Consider the following 27,874-nt stretch of genomic DNA (forward strand, 5'->3'; position numbering starts at 1 on the left):
TTCTGAGAACATGATCCAAGTAAAACATTTGCTCATTGACACATTTCAGAGACTGTTCAGGAGGAAGCACCCAAGCACAATGTAATATAAGTCACATGGTTTATCATCAGGCATCTTATCAAAACATTTACCAGACAAACATTAAAGGTTTGAAAACTTTCATCTATGACGTGTCTCTATAACACTATTCCTCTCATTGAGTCAAACTAGGGGTGGGCCAAATGTCAAAAGAATATCTCAAATTTTCATGTTGTTTTTTTGGCACCACATAAATGAGATCCACCACAAAGCAATTATTAAACATTTTGATTATTCCCCACTGACAGATGTTTCTCACTAAAACTTTCTTCCTCAACTTTTTAAAAAAACCCATCTGTATCTCCGACTTTAACTTAAATTTCGTAACTGCTCTAAGAACTTTTGTATTATTTTAGACCATCTTTATCTGGAATCCTTTGCGTCCATTCCTTCATAAATAGGCCTTTCATCTAATAACCAGGCATCCTATGCTTATTGGTAAAGACATGATAATGTATTATTTTGACTGTAAAAGTTATATTATTCGGTTAGCAATGAGACAAATCCCTAATAATCCTGTAAATGTTTCCGTCTGACAAATGGCTATACTTACAGAGCTGAGTTTTATATGATAAGCAGTAGCCTTCAGAGATCAATCATCATATATTTCACAATCACATTCAACTCTGCTGAAAAGTACTGAACAAACTATGCAAACTCCCTATTAATTTAATGTTGTGAATAGAAAATGTATTTGGGTGATGTTTGAACTAGCAGGTGCACAAAACTGACTTCAACAGCATGAACCCACACTGCAGTGGGCCAAAGTAGCATAAGCACCATTACATGTGCTATATTGGGCCCGTAGAATCCCAATTGATTAAAAGGCTATGAGCCATCTGCCACCTTCTGAAGGCTGTACAAAGAGATTGATGATGTTTATCATGTTTTCTATAAAATTCCATAGGTGGCTTCAGAGCCAGCTCATAACTGGCCTGTAAATCGATATCTGTACGACGGACAAGGCGAAGCTGATGGAGGCATGATTTTCAGTCCAACGGGTGTGTTGGACTGTGTGTGTGTGTGTGTGTGTGTGTGTGTGTGTGTGTGTTTGTGTTGGTGTGTACTTCTGCTATGGTCTGAAAATTGAAGCATCTGCTACCAAGCGCACCCATTCCAAGTGTGGAAATGGGTTTCAAACAAACCAATAAGTTTGCTGAAAATGAATACGGCAAACAGGGACATTCAAAACTAAATAACGAGGAATTCACATATGGTTTGGCTGCATAATTCTGGTTACAGAACGAATCAAATATATGTATATTATGGTAAACAATTTTTGGTTACTTCTACATATAAATCAGCTTAGACTTTTACTGCTTGCACATTGACTTGTCTTGATTACTTTCATCCTGAATATATTTAGACTCATTCTAATCACTAACAGAACCGTTCTCCCATCATCAGCACACCGTTTATCCACATTAAATCTGCACCATTTCATGCAGATAAAGCCCTTTAATTTGCCTTGCGGTGAATCATTGTTGATTACTTTAAAACCTTGTGTTGCTTCGATAAGAACCAAACTCCCCCTCCCAAAATATACATACTATAAATCTTGTCCTTATCCGTTGCTCCTATCCGTCATATTTATCAAATCTTCATCGATCTTTATCTCCCTTATCCTTTCCTTTTATAAGGTAACACTAATGCACTAATTAATTATATTTTCTCAGCAGCTGCTACAAGAAGTATTATAAACTGACCACAGACAGAGGACAAACCAAAGCAGTCCAGGCTGCACTTGCCTTGTTGCCAATGATATCTTTAAACATCTGAACCGATGCTGTGATTGCAAATTGTTTTGCACATATACCAAATTGTTTTTAATTAAAAGATTGGATGATACCAAGCAGAAATCAATTTTGGAATTGCGATTTGTTGGTGTACACATTGAAAACAACCTTCAACCTCAGCTGAAAGTGGAAATTGAGAACACTGTGTTCTAACCTCATTCCAAGTTAACATTTTTTTGGCAATTTAGCAAGAAAGCAAGAGATGACTTGTTTGAAATCGTGTCACTCGTTGTAGGCAGCAACCTTTCCAACAGCAAAACTTAATTTGGATTAATCTTGTAAATATGCAAAAATGTCTTAATTAGTTGGAGTGGAATGATATTATGTGTTGCACTTTGATTTAGGCTGACAAGGTTGGTTTGTGCATATTTTGAACGAGAAACTAGGAAATTGATTCATGGAAATCGTCGCTGAATAGAGTGTTCAAGCTCTATTCAGTAAAATTACTATTGAGCATGGTAAATTATAACGTTATGTGTCCAGGTGTGATCACGTTTTAAGCAAGATTTTTTAATAAATACAGTTTTTTAATGTTTCAACAGGCATACAAAATAAATACTAGAGAAGGAATTATGACCTGTTTAGCTTTCTAACACTAAACAGCTTATAATATGTATCATTAAAACTATTAAATAAATGAAAAGATAAAGTTTTTTATTAAAAATACAATCGTTTATTTCCAAATCATAAAAAAAAAAATGTATTAGGCAATTACCTACTATAGCTGACTATAACAAAGTAAAAGGATAAAATTTAGAATTTTTGACTCACACCGCAATTATTTTTCGGGTTTCGATTAATCAATGGAATAATGAGTAGAGTAGTCGACTATCAGAATAATCAATAGCTGCTGACCCTTTCAGAGTGCAGCGTCAATATGTTGTTGAGTCCATGAGTAAATGGATTGAATTCAATCTCAGTCTGCTCCACTTGGAGACCAATGGACTTTAAGTCTATGAAACTGACCCTTCTCTGATGGATGAAATACATCCGATTGATAAAGAGATTATGTATATAGCATCAGATTTTCTTCCCCTCAAACTCTAAGTAAGCTCTTGAAGCGCCTACTCCAACAGCTGTTTAGACCGAATATATCAGTGCACCCATCCACCAGAGCCTACACAGTGATTTGGATTATGCATCAATCTGTTTGAACTTCTTAAATGTCATTGTTTAAAATAAAAAATAACAACCTTTTTTATATCTGCAAAGAGCAGTCTTAAGTTAACTGCAGGGATGTTAAAAGAATGTGAACATAAGGTTTTTGTTCTAGACCACATTTCATTTTATTCAAAAAAAGACCTTCTTTATTATTTAAATTCTAAATTTTATCCTTTTACTTTGTTATAGTCAGCTATAGTAGGTAATTGCCTACTATACTAATTTTTTTTTATGATTTGGAAATAAACGATTGTATTTTTTAATAAAAAACTTTATCTTTTCATTTATTTAATAGTTTTAATGATACATATTATAAGCTGTTTAGTGTTAGAAAGCTAAACAGGTCATAATTCCTTTCTAGTATTTATTTTGTATGCCTGTTGAAACATTAAAAAACTGTATTTATTAAAAAATCTTGCTGTTGTTCAAAGAAATATGATAACTTGTCATCCAGTGACCCTTTAGACCAAATTACCTCTATTACCAGAAAACAAATCAAACAAATAAACAAGAAATGGATGCAGAGCAGCATGATAACACATAAGTCTTTTCAAAATAAACAAAACCAACACGATTCCCTTTACTTCTATTCTTCAGATGTAACACCAAAGCGTTTGAGCTTTGCAGTAGCGTGGCTGTTTTCTGACTCGGGGGCTGATGGCCCTGCACCAATCCAAAGTGACACGGCTCATTTCACTCAAGACAAGCGTATGGATTTAGAGCAGGCGCCGAGAGTCCCACAAAGTTTGAAAGTGCATCCGTAAAGACGGACCACTACCGAGGCTTATGAAGGTGGCGCTGCCCTTGTTCCAGAGCTAATTTTATCAGATGTACTACCATGGTCAGGAAGCATTCTATTTTATTTGCCGGGCAAATGTGCCACCCGTGAGGCAGACAAATGAGTGCAATGCACTTTGTTGAGAACAACATCATTGACCCTGCTCCCTCACAGCTATAGATTTTCCTCCAATGCGAGCTCTATATCCACGAGGGCACAAGCAAGGCCTTGCCAATGATTAATTCAAGCACTTTTGTACCTGTTTAGCTATTAATCTATTGGGGCACCTTGCCAGAGTATTTCATGTAAAAAAAAAAATGACACGTCTTATTTGTGCCTCCTTTTCAAAATTGAGACATTATCTATTATTTATAACATCTTACAGTACTCTGTTTTTTTCCCGTGTGGTTACTGTGTGCAAGGCAAAAGTAAAAATCTGCCTTCTCCACATTATATGTGTTCTTCCACCATGTCTTTGGGATTGATTTCTGCAAGACAGGGAACACCATCATGTGGAGGAACAAAGCTCAGAAGCTACAAACAGCACACTGAGGGGCTGGCTATGTAGTTATGGCTCAAACTGACACACACACACACACAGGCAGGGGACAGTCACTTAAAGTTCAGCCCCACTGGCAGTTTAAAAACAATTATGTTGGGCTGCTTGGTTCTGAAGCTGCTCATTGTTGTTCTTAGGTTCATTAAAGCTTAAAACTGCGAGAGAGAAACTCAGGTTATTTACCCCACACCAAGCTAAGCATGTTTAGTACAAGGTATGTTGTATAAAGCTGATAAAACTTTTCTTAATATATGTGCATATAGCATTCATTGGTTTATATAGATCATGTATGTCATATACATTGAATGTGTTGTAACTCTGTTATGCTGTTCATTCTGTACACATGACATCTATTGCATTCTGTCCATCCTGGGAGAAGGATCCCTCCTCTGTCGTTCTCCCAGAGGTTTCTTCCTTTTTTCTCCCTGTTAAAGGGGTTTTTTAGGGGAGTTTTTCCTGTGCCGATGTGAGGGAAGGACAGAGGATGTCGCATGTGTACAGATTGTAAAGCCCTCTGAGGCAAATTTGTAATTTTGGGCTATACAAAATAATAATAATAATAATTGAAATGGTACAAGTAACATCAAAGGATACAATATGATATACGAAACCCCAAATCCCTCTATAAAAACATTCAACTCTGATATTAGTCCAGGCATTTTAAAGTTAAAAATGTGGGTCAAGCTTACACAAATTGCAACAAAAACAATGAATCTGAGCTCTGAATAAGAGACAAAAGTCCTAAAGGAATCATTTAGGGGAAAGTATTGAAAATGACCTGAATGTGATCCTTAACACCGTTTGTTTTAGGGTCATTTAAATGACTGTATAAGCCTAAAATATTTTCAATATTAGTCTTATTCTACCCAGATCTCATCTTATTCTATCAAGATCTGGTCTAATTCCACTCAGATCTGGTCCTATTCTACCAAGATCTAGTCATGTTTCACCCAGATCAGATCTTTTTTTCTACCCAGATCATATTCAATTTCCTTGATTTCAGGATTTTGATCAACAATTGAAAAAAAATTGTTTGTTATTTTTTACCCTATTCTGTGTAGTTTCTCCTCTTAATCAATAAGTTGATCGACTATTTTGATAATTGATTAAAAAATATAGATGGACAAATTTTTTTAATAAATATGCCGAACAGGCCAAACTTCTAGCTTCTCCAATACCATAATTTGCCCTGCATGAAATGATATCATATATGACTAAAAGAAGACTACATTGAACATTTATACATCAGTGTTTTTAGTCTTTATGTTGCTGACACCCCTCTATTAATGCAAAGGCTCTCTGTTTTGTACAATTTGTGGATTGACTGGATTTATCCATTAAGTGCTCTGTAATGATTCATTCAGTTTAGAAATGTCTCACAGCAATAAACAGATACATGAGGCACATTATGTGGTCCACCACCAAGGTGACCTTGCTTTGACCCCACATCACTCATGCTTCTATGAAATGAAGGAGATGTGTACTAAAAGCCCAACATGTGATGATGGGCCTCTTAATATTTTTCCCAATCTAGCACTCATCAAGCCTTAAAACATTTGTGCTGCTTATTCCCAGATACTTCTTAGTAAATATTAATACATACATACATACATATATTAGGAGATAAATCAATCCAGGGTCCAGACTTGTTGAAAGAATGGGTTTGACCCAGCAGATGAACTCACACTAGCTTGGAAATGTTTTAAATGATCATTTGAGTTTCTGCAGTAAAACACTAGAGGAGGTGATTATCTTTGAGATGTTGAGCGTGACCTGCAACCCAGCCATATTTTGCAATATTCAAAGAGTCAAATTAGTCAGGGTAACTAAGGGAAATTGCCAGTTTTATGTAACCCAGCAGTGAAGCAGCAGCACCATAAGCAGCATTCGTTTTAGCTGAGGACATGATTTAGTTGGTAGAGAGGGAGATGAGCTAAACTCTTAAAGCCCTAAAAAAGCCAAAAAGATAGCCAGGTCATTCAGGAGTTGAAGGTGAATTCAAGGTAAATAGGACCCTTTTTAAACACTTCAACAGTAATGTACGGTAAAGAGCAGTGTAGGGTCCCCTGAAAGTCAAATCATCCGTGAGTGACCCCGTAGTCAACTTGAATGTCAAGCAGACCCTTTTTTTTTCAAGAGGCTAGATCTATCAAGAACTTTATGCTGTTCTATTCAGTTTAATCATGAATAATTGGTTGTATAAAGATGAATCATGATGACCAGGAAAAAAAAGTCACAGCCACATAGCTTGGTAAATAAGACGCAGTTGGATGGGTTGTTGACATCGCGACAGACATGCACATGCCCCGAAGACGGTATAGTTATAGAGAATGCACTGGGTGGGAATCTTTTCTATTTACCAGCTCTCCTTTCGTTTTCCACCCCATTACCTTCCTGAGTTTGACGTTAGAACATCCCCTTGTGGGGGCATGATATGTGATTGGTTGAAAATGGATGAGACATCTGATTGGTTACGGATAATTGAATGTCAGTTGAGGGGACTTTCCTTGACAAAATTCCTCCATCAGAACACCCTGCAATGTCACCAAAGCATACCTCACTTCCTCCGTACAAACCCCTAGTAACACAAACAATGTGGATACTTGTTGCTGCTACTGTGGAAATTTGTCACTACTGAAATAAAATATTGAATCTATATTCCAAATAAATAAAGTCAGGGGTCACCTCCCTGGACCCTGATGGATAGTTAGATATCAATGAGGTTATCATCATTTGCCCCAACACTCAACACAACACGCTGTGGAATGAGTGCTGTACTCACCTTTTGTATAGAATAATTTCTAGCTAACATTAGCACTTGCAATTTATGATAGCATATTTTGATGTTACACAGAGCCATAACTTTAAAAGTGTTTTTTCTTACATAGCCCTATGTACTCCACATGGAACTACTAGGCAGCCTGAATGCAGTGGTGTATTTCCTGTTGCAGTGCATGTGAACAACATCAGCTGACAGGAAGTCAACTTGGACCAAAGCTGTTGCATAGCAATAAATACTGTTGAAAAGGTTGACTACATGCACATAAATAGAGCCCTCCTGTTTAAAACACTATGTTAGAGAGCATGCCTCTTGCTAAAGACAAGAATATTTTTTTTATGCAGACAATACCATTATGTTTAGTTCTGCCTCATCCCTTGCGAGCTATTGAGGATCTACTTTTAATGTTAACCACTACCCTTATATGGCAATGCCTTATAGTGTAAACTGGCCAGGTCCCAAGCCCCATAATTAAATGGCCATGATAGCGTTGACCCCACAGCAGCGGAGGGTGCTGTCTCCACTTGACAACTTTAAATTTAGTGCAGAGTCAAAGGGGTCACTGTCAACAGTCTGCTTTTCATGGTTCTCATTAATCTCAATGCCAAGTAAGGGACATTGGACAGCCAGTAGAAGGTTAAATGTGTACAGCCTCACTATTCATACTGTGAAGCTCCGATATTGAGATTGGACTCATCCTGTGTTGGCGATGCCGTGCCATTTCTTCAAGATTAAGGAGGGTGCCATTCAGCTGCTGCTACAGACATATCCTGCAGTTTCATTTTGAATGTTTAACACGAAGCTGTCTGGGATAAGTGGGCCATGTGTCATGATTAGCCCCTCCTGGTGAGTGCACTATTAGGGGCGTAAGTGTTGCTTTTTCCCCTGTAAGTAACAAATATTAATGTTGGAATAATGATTTTGATGCTTAATTTCATTCTTCACAAATTAAGTGCTTGGCGGACCGGCCTGTTTTTCAGATGAAAAGCCAGGTTAAAAGCGTTGCTTGCTTCGTTTTCCTTAAACATTTGAAACATGGCCAAGGTGTTTTTGTTTGATTCTCGCCTCTTTAAACATGTACAGAAGGGGCTGCTTCCTCAGGTGACATGACAGATGGAAGTTGGTAATTACTGCTCTTTCATCTCTAAATTCTTTACTTCTGGATATAAAAAAAAAGAGAAAAACATCACTCACTGCGAGCAGATTTCCTCAAACATGTAAAAGCATACATTATGCTCATATGGTACACTTAAACAAAAGTGATCACTATAAACTGCATGATGATAAGATTAGAATACGGCAAAGCATAAGGTGTCGCTGGTCATTATTTGTGTATTTGTCTATGCGTTTACTATCAATATTGGATTTAGATTGTCAAATTTGTGGCCCTTGATGCCGATGCACAGACACCCCTTAGTGGCTTTTACCCAGACTATTTATTGCTATTTTTCATCCCTCTTTTCCCCAATACACATCCAACAGCTACTTTTTTTAGTGTATTTTCTTAAATGGACTTGGTCTATGTTTGTACATTGTATTAATGTATATTTTTATTTATCTGTTTATTTGTACATTGTTGCTTTTTCTTTTTTTTCTTTTGTTTTGTTTATATGTAAGGAAATCTGAACTCCTTTTGTATGATATGATGCTATACAAATAAATATGAGTTGATTTGCTTCTGCCTTATTGGTCTGCCCTGACATCAGCGGGACTTCCAGATCCACCTCCTCACCAGCAGCTCATTGTCTCATCAGTCACTCGCTACTAATATTGGTTCATAGGGATGAGATCACGTTGCAATGTATTGAACACCATGACACAATAAAGAAAGATGTATTCATCATTTGTTGTTTTTCTTTTATGGCTGTCATAGTGAAACATCCTCTGAGACAGATGACAGATGAACTGACAAATAAATACAGTTTTAACAGCTTTTAAAAGGCAGGTTCTCTCTGCATTTCCTGGTTTTAAATGCAGAATATTTCTTCGAAGAAGCACAATTAAACAATTTAATAATGAAAAAAGTTTGTATGGTGTTTACAGACTTTTTTATGTCCCTGTCTGTAGAGAGGAACTGAAAGAATCACACTGACAGTGAACAGTATTGATTGGCCAATTACAAAAATTGGCATCATGGTGGCTCAGCTGTAACCATGGATACCTAATAGAAACAGGCTGGTGGGTTTGAAACTGACAAACAGGCAATGATGTTTTTCAAAGCGAACCATAGGTTTTCAGATTGATGCTGCTGGTGTGTTCATGTGCTCAGGAAAAAAATGCTCCAAAGCATTATTGATAAAGCCCTGATCAACTGTAATACCAGTGGAATATCCTTTCACACTGTACTGAAATTAATGAGCGTCAGCTGGAAAGTTCATCCTGTTCTGCAATGCAGGAGTATAAAAATAAAATGACTTTTTGACACTTTGACATATGATTTAAATCACTATACTTTAAGGCAGAGCTGTAGCTATTATTATCACATTTTTGCACAGTTTAATGCAGAAATGAAGCAGCAATGAAACTTTGAAAACTTCCTGGAGTCATAGTGGCGAAACAAAACCAAATGTTTTAATTTGGACATGTCAAAACATTAGTTGGCCCAACCTCTGTCTGAATCAAATCTGGAAGGTGCGTACAATTTTGCTTTGTAATAGAATTACATCCATTCAATCCTGTGGCTGTTCAACCAGCCTGCGTAGTGAAGACAGGCAGAATCTGTGTTTTGAGAGAAATTGTGGAATAGTGCAGATTGAATTTACTTTGGTTATACTCTGGGGAAGCTGTTAATCTCTGGATGGGAGCCACCTGGCAACAGTAAGTCACTTCAGGAGACAACCATTATAATTTGTCCAGAGTTTGATAAATTTCCATATCCAATACTATTTCCCCCACTTCCACACCTGTCAATTACAGTTAAAAAGAACATTTCCTGCAAATTGTGCACAGATTTGTGTCACTGAATATCCTCTGTCACCTGCCGCACCTATTCAGATTACTTTTCTTCCTATTTATCAAGTCAATGAAAAACTAATTTGGAATAAACTGAAACACTGGCATGGCTCAGTTGGTGCATTTAATGGGGCAAAAATATTCCTAATAGAGGCATCTCTGCTGACACACACACACACACACGGTTCTCGTTCTCCTCTGTCTGGGTTTTGCCTAGTTCTCCTTACAGTGACCCCGGCTTACCTTCTTGAAGCTGCTCTCATATTAAGTTCAAAATTTGACTTCACAGACTTGGAGGTTAGCCACCTGTGGTCGTCAGGTGAGTAAACTTAGCCATTTTTTCTACTTTGTAGGGCCATCATGTTAGCCTCGCATGATGTTTCTGCTGTTCATGACAGAATCAATGAGCTCCAGTCCATGTGCCTCTCAGATACCTCATCTGGGTGAGGTTATAACATGACCCTGCGCTGGTTCTGAGGGTGAATCTGGAGACTTTTTTTTCTATGTGTTTGGTTCTGATGGAGTTTTTGTCACTCACCATCAATATCAGAGATCAGCTCTGGAGGGAAGTAGCCTGAAAGAACCTCGAAAAAAGCCAACACTGGCTGTGTTCAGGGCTTTGTTAAAGAACCCTGCTGGGAAGGTGAGCAGGATGAAGTGAAGTTACATGAGTATAGAATCCATGGGTTGTGTACCTGACTGAAACAGGCAATTAAAATGGCAGTGTGTCTGTCAGTAGAGAAGGGACTCCCTCCTGAGTAACCTTAGATGTTCTCCCGGTCATGAGATGACTAGGACCCAATGTGAGCCCTGCTGCAAAACCTGGAACTGAATTTTCTGATTAAAAATGAGAAACATAGAAAAGGTCATATAGGAAAAGTTTTATTTTAGTTTTAGTTTTTTTTTAGTTTTATTCAAAAAGTTTTATTCAAAGGAAAACAAGGCAGAAAATGTTGTAGGAACTACTGAACAGTGTGAGTCATTTCATTAAAAGAGATCAGGCTTTAGTTGTGTCCCCTGGAGGCCTCGGCGAGAGGCTAATAAGATGGAAGGTACAAGCACATCAGAAAGGCATTTGTTGCTTTGGCTTCATGATTTCATGATGAACAAGGTGATTCATACACTAAGGGGAGTCTTAGATGCATGCTCAGTGGCTTTTGTAAATATGGGCCAGATGTGTGCAAGCAGAACAAATATGATATTGCATATGTAAAAGAGATTATTTTTTTCTGTTTAGTAGACGCTGCTTTAAATAAACTGTAACCAACTCTATTATCATAATGATTTACTTTTGAGATTCATAAATAAAGGCCTGACAGTCACATGATCTTCATGGGTTGCAACCATAAACTTTTGGATGTAGTCAATGTCACCCATTGGTTTGTGGACCGCTGTTATAAAGCCTCGAGTTTTTGCAGTCGCCATCTTGGTTTTTGGCCAGCGCCAGAGAAAGAGCGAAATTCAACTGAACGCTAAATAAGACATTTTTCGGCAACCAAAATATTCCAAACAACTTTCATTCAGTGGAAAAAACACACTCTGAAAAGGAAAAGTTTTAAGAGAGAAACTGAACAACTCCCTGACCGGACAACGCCGTGGTAGTGACCTGGCAATCACAATGTGGCCCCGCCCTAAAGCTTACCCTGCTTTATGATCTATTTGACTCTAAATGGACCATCATTTACTAAATGAACATCATGCTGTATTGAAGAAGACTTGAAACTAGAGATTGACACCATAAACTGATGTTTACAATGTTTACTGAGGGAATAAATCAAGAGAGAAGTAGAGAAGTAGAGTCACTTTCTCAATCAGAGGAGTCTCCCCCTGATGGACAGTAGAGAGAATGAAGTTCAGCATTGGCTTCACTTACAGCAGAGGTTGCTGCTGAAAAGTGGTTGCAACAGGGATGAGGGCTAAAATAACATTACAATCGTATAATGTACTTTCCGATATTTCAAAGTCGTATAAAACCAAAGACAACACAGGCTTAGTTTCTGGCATTACTTTCATCATGCTTTCCTACTGAGATCCAGACATTCATTTTTTTTTTTTTTATTCAAAGCTTGATCAATGTGTCCTTATTGCTTTGTGAAGCAAAGTGTGTTTTTATGACTTAATCTCAACTTCATATCTTCTAGCACTTTTTTTACCAAGTGATCATTCAAATCTACATCCTCTTTATGGCTCTCTGCACTCCAAGCCGACCATAAGGCTTTGGTCTGACTGCAGAGACAGCAGGAGTGTGAACGGTAAAGGTTATAAGGTAGCCTACAAAGAGAAATGAACTAGATCCTGTCACGCTTATGTGCTTATTATTTAGACTAGGTTACCATTCGCCCTCACGTTGAATCTACAAAGGTTAATCACATTAAGATTAAGATGCAGATTACGTCAGGCAGGATAAGAACCAGAGGTATCAGCATCCTGGTGAAAAGCCCACCGATCTTCAGCTTTTATTTTCCAAAATGGTAGTTTGAATATAATTTACTCTATTTAAGAAAGCCTTGGATTTTCAACCAGACCCAAATTTCACTTATAACAAAAGAGACTTTGGTAAGCAATCTGTACATTCTGCAAAATGATATCCACCCTATAATATATAATTTTATGGTAATACTAACACCTGCCCCTCCAGACTGTTTCTTTAATAGAAAACAATACATAAAAAATAACAGATGTATCCTTGTTAAAGCATTCCTGTTTGATTTTATGTCGTAATAAAACAGCTTATTACTGGCCCCCACTGTTGCACATACCTCAATGAAAAATGCTGTGAAGCCTACGTCTCACTGATTTGCCCTCTACAAAGGAATTGAAAGACAGTTATCACAATATGCGAGTCAAACCCAACACTGACCTCCTCAATTAAACATCATCTTCTCTCTTGAGTGGTGTGGAGTTGGTACTTCAGCCTCTCTCACATACAATACTCTCAGTGAATAGAGTGAACATGTAGCAGTGCTGCAGTGATGAAAGCACACGGTATAGAGATACAGAGTGCCTTGCAGGCAACGCAGTAGCTTCTGTACTGCACAGATGAATAATGTAGTAATCAGAACAATTATGCACATAACTGGTCGGCACTCAATATACAGGGATTTTTTTTTAAAGAGTTATCTAGCACATTAACACATTAATACACATTATATAAAGAGTTGGGTTAGGTCAAAAACCCATTTGAATCGTTAGATGGACAATATACATTTCACAACATGTATAACTAAGATTGATGAAGTCTGAAGACATCAAATTTTAGTAACAGCAAATGATTGCCTACTCCAGTAAATATGCTACTGATGGAGCTATGTATTTAAGCAGGGAATTTTGTGCAAAAAAGTTGAAAATACAAAGCACTCGCCTGCGATTATTATATTTTATAGGGCTTTTATTGTGAAAGGTAAAACAGTAGGAGTTAACTGGTTAACTATCGGTTGATGTGTTACAGTTTAAGCTTTAAACCAGATTGCTTGAGTCCATTCAGTGAGGAACTGTTTCAGTTTAAAGGTATCAGATCAGTACTTGGTATCGACAGATACACTGTGGTTAGGCATTGGAATCTTTACTACTACTGGAAACATAATATCATTTTAATATTCAATTCATTAGTTTAAGTTATTACATTAACACTAAATCATTATTACAGCAGTGAAAATTTAATAGCACAGTTGCCGGTTTTGTAATATATGATGTAACTGCTTCATCTGCATATCAATGCAGTACATTAACTTATTACATTGATAACCCATTGAAGACACATCAGATTAGATTTCATCCCACTATCCAGCACTAAGAAATGATTAGGTGCTTCATGGTTTATTGTACTCTTGATAAAACAGCCCTAGCTGTTGATCATCAGGCAGTGTCAACAGTTAGTGTGATAATTTTCCAAGACTATGAACAACTTCCCACTGTGCCAGTCAAAGGAAGGTGTTTATCTGGACAAAGATGATGGTGAGTACCAAAGATAAAGGTCATAGCTTTTACTATTATGGGATAACATTCTTAAAAAAAAACGGAGACAGTGAGAGAGAGAAAGGGAAAAAAAGAGGCCTGATTCAGGTAGACCATTTCAGATAAACAAGAAAAGCTTTCTGTTAAATTGGCTTTATTGATTTTCCAAAGTTAAACAGTGTATGTCAGAAATGTTTTACAACAGCTTCTTGGTTTTCCCCTCCTTCCAGACTTTAATTTATTATCCAAGCAATAGCGTAGCAGAAATTATCTTCGTGAAAAGGTGGCGATAATCCACTTTAGAAAAAAGTGTCCGTTTGACTAGACGGTCGCACACTGACTGGAAAAACAGTACGAGGCTGTTCATATGGATCATTCGCCATATGTCACCTTAACACAGTTGACTTTGGGACCAATAAAGTAGCATTGCACTAGATGTGTTTCTCTTTTTTGGAGGATAAATCTAAATGGCTGATTACGTCTGAGGCCTGGTAAAGATTACTCTGCCAGAAGAGGGACTACTTATCCCCCAGCTCTCGCTGTCAATATGCCCTTGACCAAAGAAGCAGAGCTCTCGTCTTCTCCACCATGGCTGCTCAGAGGTCGGCAGCAGAAGATTGCGCCTGCAGAGGGCAGCTCCCGAGTGTCAACTTTTTTAACTGTATAAATGTGAAGCGGGTGTTCCAAAAGTTGTGGTGCTGTGAAAAGTGAAAGCGTTCGCAGTTGTTTTCCCTTTGAATGAATGTTAAAAACATCCCCGGAACTTTAGTATCCAACTTTTGCAAACTCATCATATTCATAAGTATTGATTCAACTGCCCCAAAATACATTATCCTTTCACATTAAGCAAACTGATGGGATATTCTCATTTTGCAAAATCAGTTTTAACATAAAACAAATACATTGAATAATGCAAAAGTAAAACTTGGAATTAAGTCCTACTCACTTAGATTATTTAATATTTCACAAGTGCAGAAATTCAGAACATGAACATGACTCCCAAACGTGATTAACGTAGGAGAACAGGGAGGGGGGATCAATGTGAAGCAAATCAATTCATTACAGCCAGTGGTTTCAGCCACTTATTTGTCTAATGTGGTATGACATTCTTCCCAGATGACTCCTTGTCAGTTTTATCCATATTAATGAGCACCATCAGCTGGCAGACTAATTCCCTCCTTCCTTCCTGGTCCTCAGACAGTGAAATCTGGTTGCAATAATAAATCACGGACACTTATTGATTTCAGAGTGCCTAAAACAGAAGCACCACAACTATGAATATTAAAACGGGATACCAATCAGAAAAGGCGAAGTTACATCGGGATACTGTGTTTCCTGGGAGGCTTTAACATATGATAGACAGCTGACTGTCTCCTATCAGTATCTGAAGGCCAATAAAAATGTCTTGCAAGTTGCATGCTAACCTCGCCTGTTCAGTTCCAGTGGGCTGGTCAATATATCTAGAGAAGAAGGAGTTTTCATTGATTGATACTGAAGGCTGATGAGAGCACCACAAATGCTCTTACAGAGCAATAAACAAGTTGCTAATCTGAATATAATCACTGTAATGCACTTCCTGGAACACGATAGAAATATCCAAGGCTTTCACACTGTGATCAGCTCGTAAGCTAAGGCTGGCAGCCAAGGCCCATTTGACAGCCATATTTACTGCATTCTGCTGCCAATAGTCTACTGTAGCTGCTTGGTTCAGTTGAAATTGCTCCGTCAAGATTAGTTAAGTCTCGTCAGCGCGTCGCCCTTACAGAGCTTTTAAAACACAATATGACCACAGAGATATTACGTCCACCCTATCCTTGATTCTAAGTATAGCTCATCCGCACTATCCTTGAGGCGGCATTGGCCAGGGAACAGAATCAATGGGAGGCACTTTTCTCTGCCATATTCCTTCATTAGGAGGTTCTGTTTTGTTAGAGGGCTCGCGGCTGGGATCCAGGTCCCGAGGAGAGGCAGGAGAATTAGGGAATGATTTGTCTGGTCACGGGAGGCCAGTACTTTGTGTTGACAGATGGTCAGAGACGTCTCATTTCTGAAATGAGCGAGATCTCAAGTGGAACGGACGATGAGCGCGGTACACGGGATCTCAAGAGCTGCTTTAATGCCCACCAACAGTGCATCAACTCAGATGGCAGGACTTCAATGTGAAAGCCTGCAGTGATTAAAAGTGTTAGTCCCCTCACTGCCAAGGTCCAGCAACAAGTAACAGTGTCCTAAAACTAGGGGGAAACTGCAATACTCTAGTGACTCTGTTTTATTTCTCTGGTTTCCACTTTCTACAGTCGTCCTCTGACCTGGAAGTTTCTAGTTGTGCTGCAGACTGATCCTTGAAACGTAAATCTCATGCCCCAGATATTGCTTTCTAGGAGTACGTCCATCACCTCTGGACAGAATGCCCTACCTTTTCAGCATCTGATTCTGGAAACAAATAACAGCCATTACAAAAGGAAAAGAGCACACAAGCTCCCTAATGTCTCCCCATAATTACCATGATACATTAAACATAACCATTTATGCTAGGGAGGTCAGTATTTCGACATGGCAGAGCTTCATCACTGCCTCAGTATTATTGAGAGTTGTACGTCATTTATCCAGTGGATGATTGTTAGGCTGGACAGAACGTACGGGCTCTTTTAGAAAGTCTGAAGTCCACAGCCTCACTGTGATGATAACCCTCACTGAAACCTTCAATTACATTTAACCACTGCACTAGATGCTGGGGTGGTATAAGGATATAAGTATATAAGTATATAAATTGGGCAATATTTCGGACACTGGTGTTTAGTAGCCGGTGGGAAAACATTCACACGAGGGCAACCCTTAAGAGCAGTGTACGAATCATTCACCTTGCATTTTTTTTTTGCTAGCACTGAACTTCACTTTTACCAGTTAAAATGATAAGTGATGCCGGCGGCAATTTATATCAGCTTACATGAATTAAAGTTTCTGTTTCTGTTTTATCTCGTCATCATCTAAAAATGTATTCATTGGCCATCAACTCTGACATCCAACAACACAGCAATATGACATTTTAGGTGTGTAACTTTAGCACGCTACTCTGAGGGGATGTAAGAGGACTGTACTTGTATAGCGCTTTTCTAGTTTTCCGACCACTCAAAGCACTTTTACATTACTAATCATTCACCCATTCACACCCATTCACACACTGATTACAGGGGCTACCGTGGAAGGTGCCACCTGCCCATCAAGATCTATCTAATCATTCACACCCATTCATACACCTTCGGGAGCAACTCGGGGTTAAGTGTTTTGCCCAAGGACACATCGACATGGACTGCCGGAGCCAGGGATTGAACTGCCGATCCTCTGATTGGAGGACGACCCTGCTCTCCACTGCGCCACAGTCAGTAATTCAGAAATTAAACTCAACTGAATAGTTTTAAACCACCGGTATTTGAATCAAGTAACTTGTCAAAAATAATTAGGTGGTCGTGTTCAGTATCAGCTGTTTGAATTGCTTCATTTCATTGTGTCAGATACATATTTAATTGGCCTTTAGTGGATCGGACTCTTTATCAACAGATAACCAATATTAAAGTACTCAAAAAAAGGTACTTTCTGAAAATATTTTAGGAGATGAATGTTTTTTGAGTGATACATGTATATGGACACATATATGGATAACATAAAATATGCATCTAGTAGCATGACTTAGTCCCATAATAACGATAAGTTAGATAATTTTTTTTACCAAATAGTTTTTACCATGGATTTCTACCTTCTAGTCACTTTTTTATTCTTCGATTCCTTTTAACTGAATTAGGCTGTGAAAAACGACATGGTCTAAAGAGGAAACATCTGGGCTTGCTTTGTCATTTCTGAAAGGTATTGGTTTAAATGATACATCATTGTCAGAGCATGAACAAAGAAACAAAGCTCACAGTGTCCATTCCCATCATCCTCCCCTAAGGCTTCCCTTTGCAAGATGCCCTTGTCTGCTCGTCATCCTGATATCATTTGTAGTTGTAACTAACTACATTCTAGTGCAGTCTGGGTACACCGCAGTGTTTCACTTCAACGTCTAAAGCACGATTCAACAAAAGAGACAGGAGCTAACAAGCTGCAACTTCCAGTCATTATGCCCGAAACTTTTCCAAAAACAGAAAACATAGAATATTCTTTATTTATTTATCAATTTATATAAGTAATTGTGCACAATTTAGATGATGTTTTTGAAATATCCTTTGTTGTTGCAGAGATGATATGCCCGTTTGAAGCATACCACTGAACAGTGAAACTCTCCAGTCTAGATATACGGACTTGTGGATGCTTAGTCAGTGAAAGCAGCAGCTAGCTTTTCTTTGTCACTGAATTATTTAATGTGGCTCATCTACTCCAAGACCTTCATCTTCTCGACCAAGAGCCCTGCTGTTGTGTGTGAGTGCAGATCTGAGAGATGAAAAATAGCAAGAGGGGAAAAGTACATAAGAGTATAGTGTATCACCCTGTATCTACGCCCAGACCAAATGCATGTGTGAGCCAGATGTGTATGGAGGAACATCTTGACTTTTTTATTTTGGTGCAGGTAAGAGCAGCCGTCAGCTGTGTCTCTTCTAGGTCTTCTTTATTCAAGGTCTTGCAAAACTTTCAGCAAGTGGTTCACAGCAAAAATATAAATACAAAAATGATCTTTTGACAGTATATATTGACATCATACCAACAACATTACACTGCAGTTTGGTTGTCTATATTTGGAGTACATTTCACTGGCATGAAAATATACTTATTTGTAACTCCATATAAAAGAAAAGAGTCTTTCTCTATACAGAATCCGTTCATTTGTTAACACATGTGCTTGTTAACATGCTATTTGCAGGACATGCAGTGACTTGCACGGCTCCATAAACACAATACCAGCTTTCATTTAGGGATTGTTACTATTTACAAATGAGCACACGCTTTTTAACCTTTTTCTGTCTAAAATAAATGCAAATTACAATTCTAATAAGATTTAACATTCTGGCCATGCTGAAAGCCGAACTCCATTAAAGAAGGGATGGCAGCAGCAATGCTGTCTGTGTGGACACCACATGCCTGAGAGCACTTCAGAAAAGGCCACAATTAACAGTAGGCCTTTGTTTCATTTATTTGAACTTGAAACCAGCCATTCAGTTGGTACATTCTTCAGCCAATGTAACAAGTGCTAGCTGTATATGAGGCAAGTACTTCTCCTCATCACTTATGAGTCAGATAGGAAAATCACTAGGCTGGGGATTGCTAAGGACATAAATCAAAATGACACTGGCATTTAAGGTTTTCCCTGGCCTCATATACAAATATACACTCACTGGCCACTTTATTGGGTACACCTTGTTAGTACCGGGTTGGACCCCCTTTTGCCTTCAGAACTGTTTTAATTCTTCGTAGCATAAATTCAACAAGGTGTTGGAAACATTCCTGAGATTTTGGTCCATATTGACATGATAGCATCACACAGTTGCAGATTTGTCGGCTGCACATCCATGATGCGAATCTCCCATTCCACCACATCCCAAAGGTGCTCTATTGGATTGAGATCTGTTGATTGTGGAGGCCATTGGAGTACAGTGAACTCATTGTCATGTTCAAGAAACCAGTTTGACATGATGTGAGCTTTGTGACATGGTGCATTATCCTGCTGGAAGTAGCCATCAGAAGATGGGTACATTGTGGTCATAAAGGGATGGACATGGTCAGCAACAATACTCAGGTAGGCCGTGGCGTTTAAACAATGCTCAATTGGTACTAAGGGGCCCAAAGTGTGCCAAGAAAATATCCCCCACACCATTACACCACCACCAGCAGCCTGAACCGTTGATACAAGGCAGGATGGATCCATGCTTTCATGTTGTTTACGCCAAATTCTGACCCTACCATCTGAAATCGAGACTCATCAGACCAGGCAATGTTTTTCCAATCTTCTATTGTCCAATTTTGGTGAGCCTGTGCGAATTGTAGCCTCAGTTTCCTGTTCTTAGCTGACAGGAGTGGCACCCGGTGTGGTCTTCTGCTGCTGTAGCCCATCTGCTTCAAGGTTCGACGTGTTGTGCGTTCAGAGATGGTATTCTGCATACCTTGGTTGTAACGAGTGGGTATTTGAGTTACTGTTGCCTTTCTATCATCCTGAACCACTCTGCCCATTCTCCTCTGACCTCTGACATCAACAAGGCATTTTCGTCCACACATTCTCTGTAACTCCTGGAGATGGTTGTGCGTGAAAATCCCAGTAGATGAGCAGTTTTTGAAATACTCAGACCAGCCTGTCTGGCACCAACAACCATGTCACGTTCAAAGTCACTTAAATCCCCTTTCTCCCCCATTCTGATGCTCGGTTTGAACTTCAGCAAGTCGTCTTCACCACGTCTAGATGCCTAAATGCATTGAGTTGCTGCCATGTGATTGGCTGATTAGCTATTTGTGTTAACAAGCAAGTGAAGAGGTGTGCCTAATAAAGCGGCCGGTGAGTGTATATTTAACTATAGGAATACAATTGAAAGCAGGAAAACACTCGTTACTGTACGTGCAATAAAACATTTGTTAGTATAAAGCCAATACTTTCTCAATAAACTGGTTCAACAAGCATAAACATGAAAACAAAAGTGAACCCTAATTATCTTAGTTACATATTGCCAAACTTTATCTGCCGAGCTTACTGTTCGACATCTACTTCTTCTGAAATATAATTTAGGATTTCTTATGATTCATAAACAGACACCAACTTATTCAGCAAACATGATTTTACATAATTCTGTTTGTATTTTAGCTCCAAGCAAAGTCAATAAACATTTTTTTTTTTACTGGTGAATTAATAAATTGGATTTCTGCAGAGTAAAACAAAATGCAGAATTAAGCAGCAGAAGATGAATTAATAGTAATATAGAGAAAGTTTTTTTTTTGTTGGGTAACAAACATAATCAGTGTGTAATAACTACAGTGGATCTTCTTCTGTAGTTTAAACGGACGCTACAACACTGTATGGGGATGTGTGCCAATGCAGTGAAATATAACATAGAATAACACACATTAAAACCTATATGACAGTTCTAACAGCAGTCCTATAGCCAGTGATCAGATTTTGTATCAGATTCAGCACCACATTTGAAAGTGGCCAAGATCTTGAAAAGAAATCGGAACTCTATGTCCATATGAAATAAGATCTGTTTCACTTAAGAAAAAAAAAGAAAATTAGATTGGGCCACATTTCCTTGCAATGTCAACTAAGTCATATACATAGCCAATGAATGCCGCTTTAACAGGCATCCCCTAACATGTGCAATCTCTACTTCGGTGGGAAGCTGAAATAATAGACGGCTCGCACCCTGAATTTGCTGCATCAGGCTGTTCTTAAACATGCCCGCTTGCTGAAGTCACTCAACACAGAGCTGCATGATCACGTCATAAGAGAAAAGTGCTACGCCGCTCACATTCTCACTTCCTGTTTCCCAATGCCAGAAAAACTTATCTTGGCTCAGGAAGCTTTTCAACTTGCACCCTCCTTCAAGAACGGGTCTGTCAATTCTAGTGTGACTGCACCTTTACTCAGACAGGGCCTGTCATCAGCTGGCTCTTCACACTACGGCTTACAAGGCTAAGTGAGGGTCAGCCGCACATTACCTCAGCCACCTCTGGTGCTAATCTGTCCACCTGGGACAGGAGCCACAGGGGGCGGGTTATAAAGGGCCTGTCAGTGGCAGAGCAGTGCAACCAGCGACACTGAGGGGAAGCAGTGGCCTTCGGTCCATGTTTTCAGACCTTTCCCGGAAACAGCAGCAGAACAGCAGTGACACGGCCTTGTGAACGACTCCTCTTTGGGAGTTGGAGGGGGGGTAGCTATCAGGCAGACTTCCTGTCATTAAGTCTGAGTGGTGGATCTTGCAAGGACGATGGTTACGGAGCAAAATGGATTCACCACCTGCTCCCTAAAAAGGCTTCGGTTGTGTGTCTGATCGCTGAGGCTGACTCAGACACACAAAGCTTCGGCCCTTGACATGGTTATCCAAACCGGTATGCCAGTATATATAATGCATGGTTACTTTCTATAGAAACCCAATAATATTTATGATGATCTACATTAATTATTACAAGTTATTCTCAGACAGATAGCTGTTTGTCGTGTGTAGAGGGTGTTAGTGCAGGAAGAACAGATCAAAAGGCAGACAGTCTCAACAAAGCCAGGCTTATTATATACGTTGGTAAAGGCTACAATATATTTATATATTCATTTGGTCATAGAAATGCATATGGAAAAAAAATTCTCTGCAATTTAATGATGTGTTAATTGCACATTTTGTATACATTTCTGTTGCAATAAAAGGGAAAGTCTGATACTCGTCCTCATCTTTCATTAGACAATAATAGCCAAAAGGGGGAGGACAAATAAAATGAAATACACAGGGCGTGAAACGGGATGCTCCGCGCGTAAAAACGCAACAGACCAGGAAGATTTTCCAGTCTGACACAGTCTGCCACAAGAGAAAAAAAAATATGTTTCATTGACTGAACGTTGAGAGGTGACTGAGAGAGAAGGACTGTTCAGGTGTCACAGAGGTGTCTGTCTGTAGCCCTCCACAGGGTCAGACACAGAGTAGGCAATGATAAGGAATGCAGTGTAGAAGAAAATGGGCATTCAACATTGGCAGGAAATTATATAAAAAAATCTACAAATAATGTTCATCTGAAAGCATGCTGAAATAACAAACAAATCCTTGGCCTGAAATTTTAAAATATACTTGGTTGCTCAATGACTGCTTTGGGTGCAATCACACATTCCTCACATGAGCCTTTTCCAACTGATGAAAGCATTGCAATATATATATATGCAATTTCACAAACTGGGATTCTGCGGTAACATTTCTGGAGAAAAATTCTATATTACACTTTTTCTCCATGTATACATAAAATGGAACTATGCACACAATTTTTTTCCATGAGCGCATTTTAAACTCTAATATCGAAGGTGATCGTGCTCAGTCAATTGTGGGAAGACAAAATCGTGATTGCGATGAATATTTGACTATTTGTGCGGCCCTACCGCCAACTTCTCTGTCGATTAGAATCAGATATTCATTACCACTGCCACATTGGCACAAATACTCACAACAAAATTCCAGCCAATAAATATAAATTATTCACCAGGAATCATGGATGGTCATGTTAAGAATTAAATTCCACTCTAAAGACAAGTTCACAGTCAATGAATGTGTGCTTAAAATGTTGTCTCAGGACTGGCATCACCTTCTCTTGTCCCTCGAACTTGTAATGTAGACATTTTATTTTTTTCTAGTCTGCATTTCTGTAAAAAACAACAACTAATATTGCTTCTGAAGCTGTGTTAAATGATGCTAATTATTCTCCAGCTCACATCTGCTCAAGTTCCTGTTGGCTGTGTCTTTTCCTGATGTGAGAATGATTCAGCTTTGTGTTGCCCTTGACTGTCTTAATAATACAGCCCTGTAGAAATAAAATAGCACCCTAGAAACGTTGCCATCAATGGAAAACCACTCCGATACAGCACATGTTCCATTAAAACATATTGCCAGGATCACTGTAATGTTGTAGTTTCCCTGGGCCTGAAAGCATTTAACACTTGACAAGCTCCAAGCAAATTTTTGGACTCCTGCTAATAGAGAAACACAACAAGGCTGGACTGAACCCTCTGTATTACTTTTTAAATGTATCTATTTATTTGACAACTTTAATGCAGGTGATTTGAAGTTTATCCTAAGAGTAATGTCAACAATGTGACATAATGACTTCCAAAAAGTATTAATGGAATTTTGACATTCATTAGCACAATTTGTGGGTGGCAAATGCAAGTTCCTAACATTTTAACATATTTAGAATTTTGTTGTTTCTGACTATATTACAGCGACTTCCAATTCCAGCCTGTCTACTCTTCTTATTGCTTCGATCGAATCAGAGGAGAACGCCACAGCGGCCCCTTGCAGGCCTCTGCATCCTTGCCTCTTCTGGTGATGGGGGAGTTGGAGAGGCTCCTCACAGGTGAGGCAGTTGGTCCTCCCATCATCAGCCCCGGGGGTGCTCCAGCCGTGTACCAGTTAGCTGTCAAATGTGCGGACAATGCTATCACATACCAGCTCCACGGGCCTCACTCCCACCCCCAGAAGCTGGGGAGCCGAGTGAGAATGGCGTCCTTTCATTTCTCTGCTGCTTTCAACAGCATCCAGCCCCTCCTGCTTTGGGGAGAAGCTCAAAGCGGGCATGGTTTCCTTGATTACGGACTGACTGGCTGCACTGACAGGCAGCGGTTCATCATCCTCCGGGGCAGTCTATTGGATAAACCGCAGAGCGGCACCACTGTATTGTCAGCTTTGGAGTTCACTCTCTTAACACCCCTCCTTTTAAGATTCAGCTCAGGGTCATGGCAGCTCCACGAGTTATTTGAAGGCTCCTCTATTGTGCGGTGCATAGGTTAGGGCGAGGAAAAGGAGAACGGCTGCCAAAAGAGTCCCGTCGGCTGCTCCGGGTGCAACCATTCGCTGCGCAGCATCAGCCTGACAAAGGAGGCAAGAGGTGGATTCCTCCCTGTCACCATCCAGAGTGTGGAAAGTGAAATGTCTGGTTCCAGTGGATCCGACCGACTATTTAAGTTCCACTAATGAGTGGAGGCCAGTGCACAATTCTGGCTCAAGTTGTGATCTGCAAACTATGGCTCTCTGAGGCTGCACAGAGGAGGGAAGACAAGGACTAAACACAAGGACAAAGCTCCCCCCCCCCTACACCCCCTCCGTGGTGAGCTGGTGCAGCTATGTTGCATGATCGCCTTCCACCTCATCTACCCATGGTGCAATGGCAAGCTGTTTAGCTGCCCCTCTGTGTCAGCAGTCATTAAGCCGTGCAATTATTCTTGTCTAAATACCTCATATCTCAGACCGGCTTCGGAGCCAGCTGAACTGCACTGACCCGCAGTGACAGCTTGAGGATAACGTGTAACTACATTACTGAGGAGTCACATTCATATCTGTACAAATGTCTGCTTTAATAGCACGGGGTTTGTAAATCATACTTAATAGCAGTCAATTAGCGTGTGTAGCACTGTACAGATGTGTGCTACTGTTAAGCATGTGTTGAAATCATGGCTACACGTTGATTCGGCCTCACCACAGTGCAAACATCTTGAATCTTTACAATGTTAACATTTCCTCTTGCTGTCCGTGATGTTTATTCTATTTTTTATTGATGGATTCTCATTACCCTTGCTGCTGATCACTACAGTTTCCTCTTATTTTCTCTCCATTTAAACATAATAACTATTACGGGTATGTCAGTCCTGGCACTGACCCACAGTCTCCCCCCCAGCATACAAGAAGAACAGGCAGGTAAAGCTATAGTAAATGTAACAGGTGCATTAAGTCAAAGTATTAGGTAGTTTATGTCTGTTCCTGAGGAGGCAACTCAATGTTTGTACACTGTTAAACTGTGTGTGCATGTGTACAGTATGTGTGTATGGATTTATATGTGTGTGTGTGTGTGTGTGTGTGTGTGTGTGTGTGTGTGTGTGTGTGTGTGTGTGTGTGGGTGGGTGGAGCGGGGCCCTATCTTACATCTTTTTACACTGATTGTGAAGTTGCAGCACCACACCTGGTCTATTCTTATACAAAGAACTACAGCAAACCTACACCACAGTTTACAGGCACAAATAAATATGAATGTAATAGTGAGAAGATATTAAAACACCAGTACATGTGATAAAGACACACAGTGAAACACTTTTTTTTTTTTATATATATATCAATATATATTTTTTTTAATCTACATTTCTATAGGTTTCATAGAAATAATATAGTGATTTGTCATTTATGCTACAAAAGAGACTCGATCCAGTCTTCCTCAACACTTTGTGAAGTGTGACTAAAAACAAACCAGAGGCTGAAAAATAAAAAAAGTCATAATTGCATATGTATCACACACACACACACACACACACACACACACACACACACACAATCAATACGTACACAACCCCTCCCAGTGCTCGATGTGAGTATCTCGGCTCCGTGCACCCAACAAGACCTTAAGCATCCCGATCAATAACATTCAAGGGCAACGAGCACGTTATGCAACTTACACATGGCCGCAGTTCCTTCAGTTAGTTTTTAATACATATTTAAAAAAAAAAAAAAAAAAAAACACAAAGGTGTGCGTTGTTTCATCGCCTCCTCCGATGACCTTTAGTAACTCCTGGACCAAAAACACAAGTCGAGCCCCATCGGAGCTTCTACCCGCTGTGAGACGGTGGAAACACGGGTAAAAGAGACTTACTTTAAGACGGCGCTGTCCCCCTGCCTCACGGTGATGTTGTCCTTTAATACAGAATCCCCGCTCCTGGCTGGAACTCCTGCAGGTACAAGGAATAACAATTTAAGTCCGAGGAGGACGAGGCATTTCCCCGGCACCACCAAAAAACAGCCACAAATCCCCATCCTCTGCTGTCACTGCGCAACTTCCCAGGGAGAAAAAAACTTGAAAACCGTCGGGATATTCCGGTTGTGACCGCGGGTTCCTCTCCACAAACGGGATGCTGCGGTGTGTCGCCTGTATATTGGACCAAGTAAACAGGGGCTTGTTACGGAAATACTGTCCGTGTCGGTGAACGCAGGGATACCAAAAAAGTGTCTCCTCTGACTTGGAAAGAGAGGAGAGGACCGAGAGGAGAGGAGAGGACCGCGTCTCTCGGAGGGAAAAATGCGCACCGTCTCCTTCGCTTCACACCGCCGTGAAATGGATGCTCTCCGAGAGATGCATCAGCCAAGTCTTGTGTATGTTTTCTCTCTCTCTCTCTCTCTCTCTCTCTCTCTCTCTCTCTCCTTTTTCTTCCCGTCGTCCGGGTGATGTAGTCTATGTACACTCACAGCAAAAGGCTCATCTCATTGCTTCTCTATCTGTTTCGTTCGTTAAGTAGGCTACAGCTCCTGAAGTAGTCTCTCTTTCTCTCTTTCTGCAACTCTCTCTCCTTCTCTCCATCCCTTATAATCTCCAGGTAGCATCACTGCCTCCACCATTAGGACCATATGGTCTTCAGCCCCCCCAGTGTCCTCACAGGGGTCAGAGTAGGTGGCCCCTGGGCTGGGGGTCCAGGGACCTCCAGCCGGTCCTTAAGGGCAGTGCTTTTAATATTAATATTTACATTTGAGACCTCCTGACAGCCCCCGCAACAGGAAAAAAAATATTGGGTGACTTTGAGATAATCTTTAAAAAAGAATTTGTCTTTTATGATTGTAAAGTGAATATCATTGGGCTTTAGATACTAAGATACAAATTTAGAGGAAAAATAGTCGCACACTCGTTTGCCACGATGCAAAAGATATTGAATAGTTTATTAATTTACCAATGTTTTGACGTGGTAAAGAGACAGGCTTTGAGAAACTGTGACAGGGGTTTTCACCATTTGATAAACCAAACGATTAATCGCTAAAGTAATCGACAGACTAATCAATAATGAAAATTATCGTCAGGTGTCGAGCTAATATAAAGTACTTTTTAAACGAAGCTCGACTTTGATCACTTTGAACAACATTTAAATTCTTAATTCCTAATAATCTAACATATAATAACATTTAAAAATAAATTTGTCCCTTGTCTTTTAAAATCTGACTAAGTCAAGCATTAGTCAATATTCAAATATGTACTCACAAATAAGAGTAGAGTGAAATAATATGTTGGGTTTTCCTCTTATGTTGCTGTTAAATACCTGCTTGTTTCTTGTAAGGCCTTATTCCATGGGTGGCGCTGTTGCACGTAGAGCGCAATGCAAATGTGTGGTTAAGAAAAACTAACACATT

General features: G+C 39.5%; 1 protein-coding gene across 1 annotated transcript in view; it reads right to left on the reverse strand.

Annotated features, from left to right (window-relative positions):
* The window catches only part of opcml (opioid binding protein/cell adhesion molecule-like), a 171,173-nt gene extending 144,658 nt beyond the window's left edge, over positions 1–26,515 (reverse strand). The window contains exon 1 of the mRNA XM_054625995.1: positions 26,355–26,515. Within this exon, the coding sequence (XP_054481970.1) occupies positions 26,355–26,515 (161 nt within the window). The remainder of the gene's footprint in view (positions 1–26,354) is intronic.
* Between the last annotated feature and the right edge of the window lie 1,359 nt (positions 26,516–27,874).

The sequence above is a fragment of the Anoplopoma fimbria genome, chromosome 24, assembly GCF_027596085.1.
Source record: "Anoplopoma fimbria isolate UVic2021 breed Golden Eagle Sablefish chromosome 24, Afim_UVic_2022, whole genome shotgun sequence".
In the NCBI taxonomy this organism is placed as follows: domain Eukaryota; kingdom Metazoa; phylum Chordata; class Actinopteri; order Perciformes; family Anoplopomatidae; genus Anoplopoma; species Anoplopoma fimbria.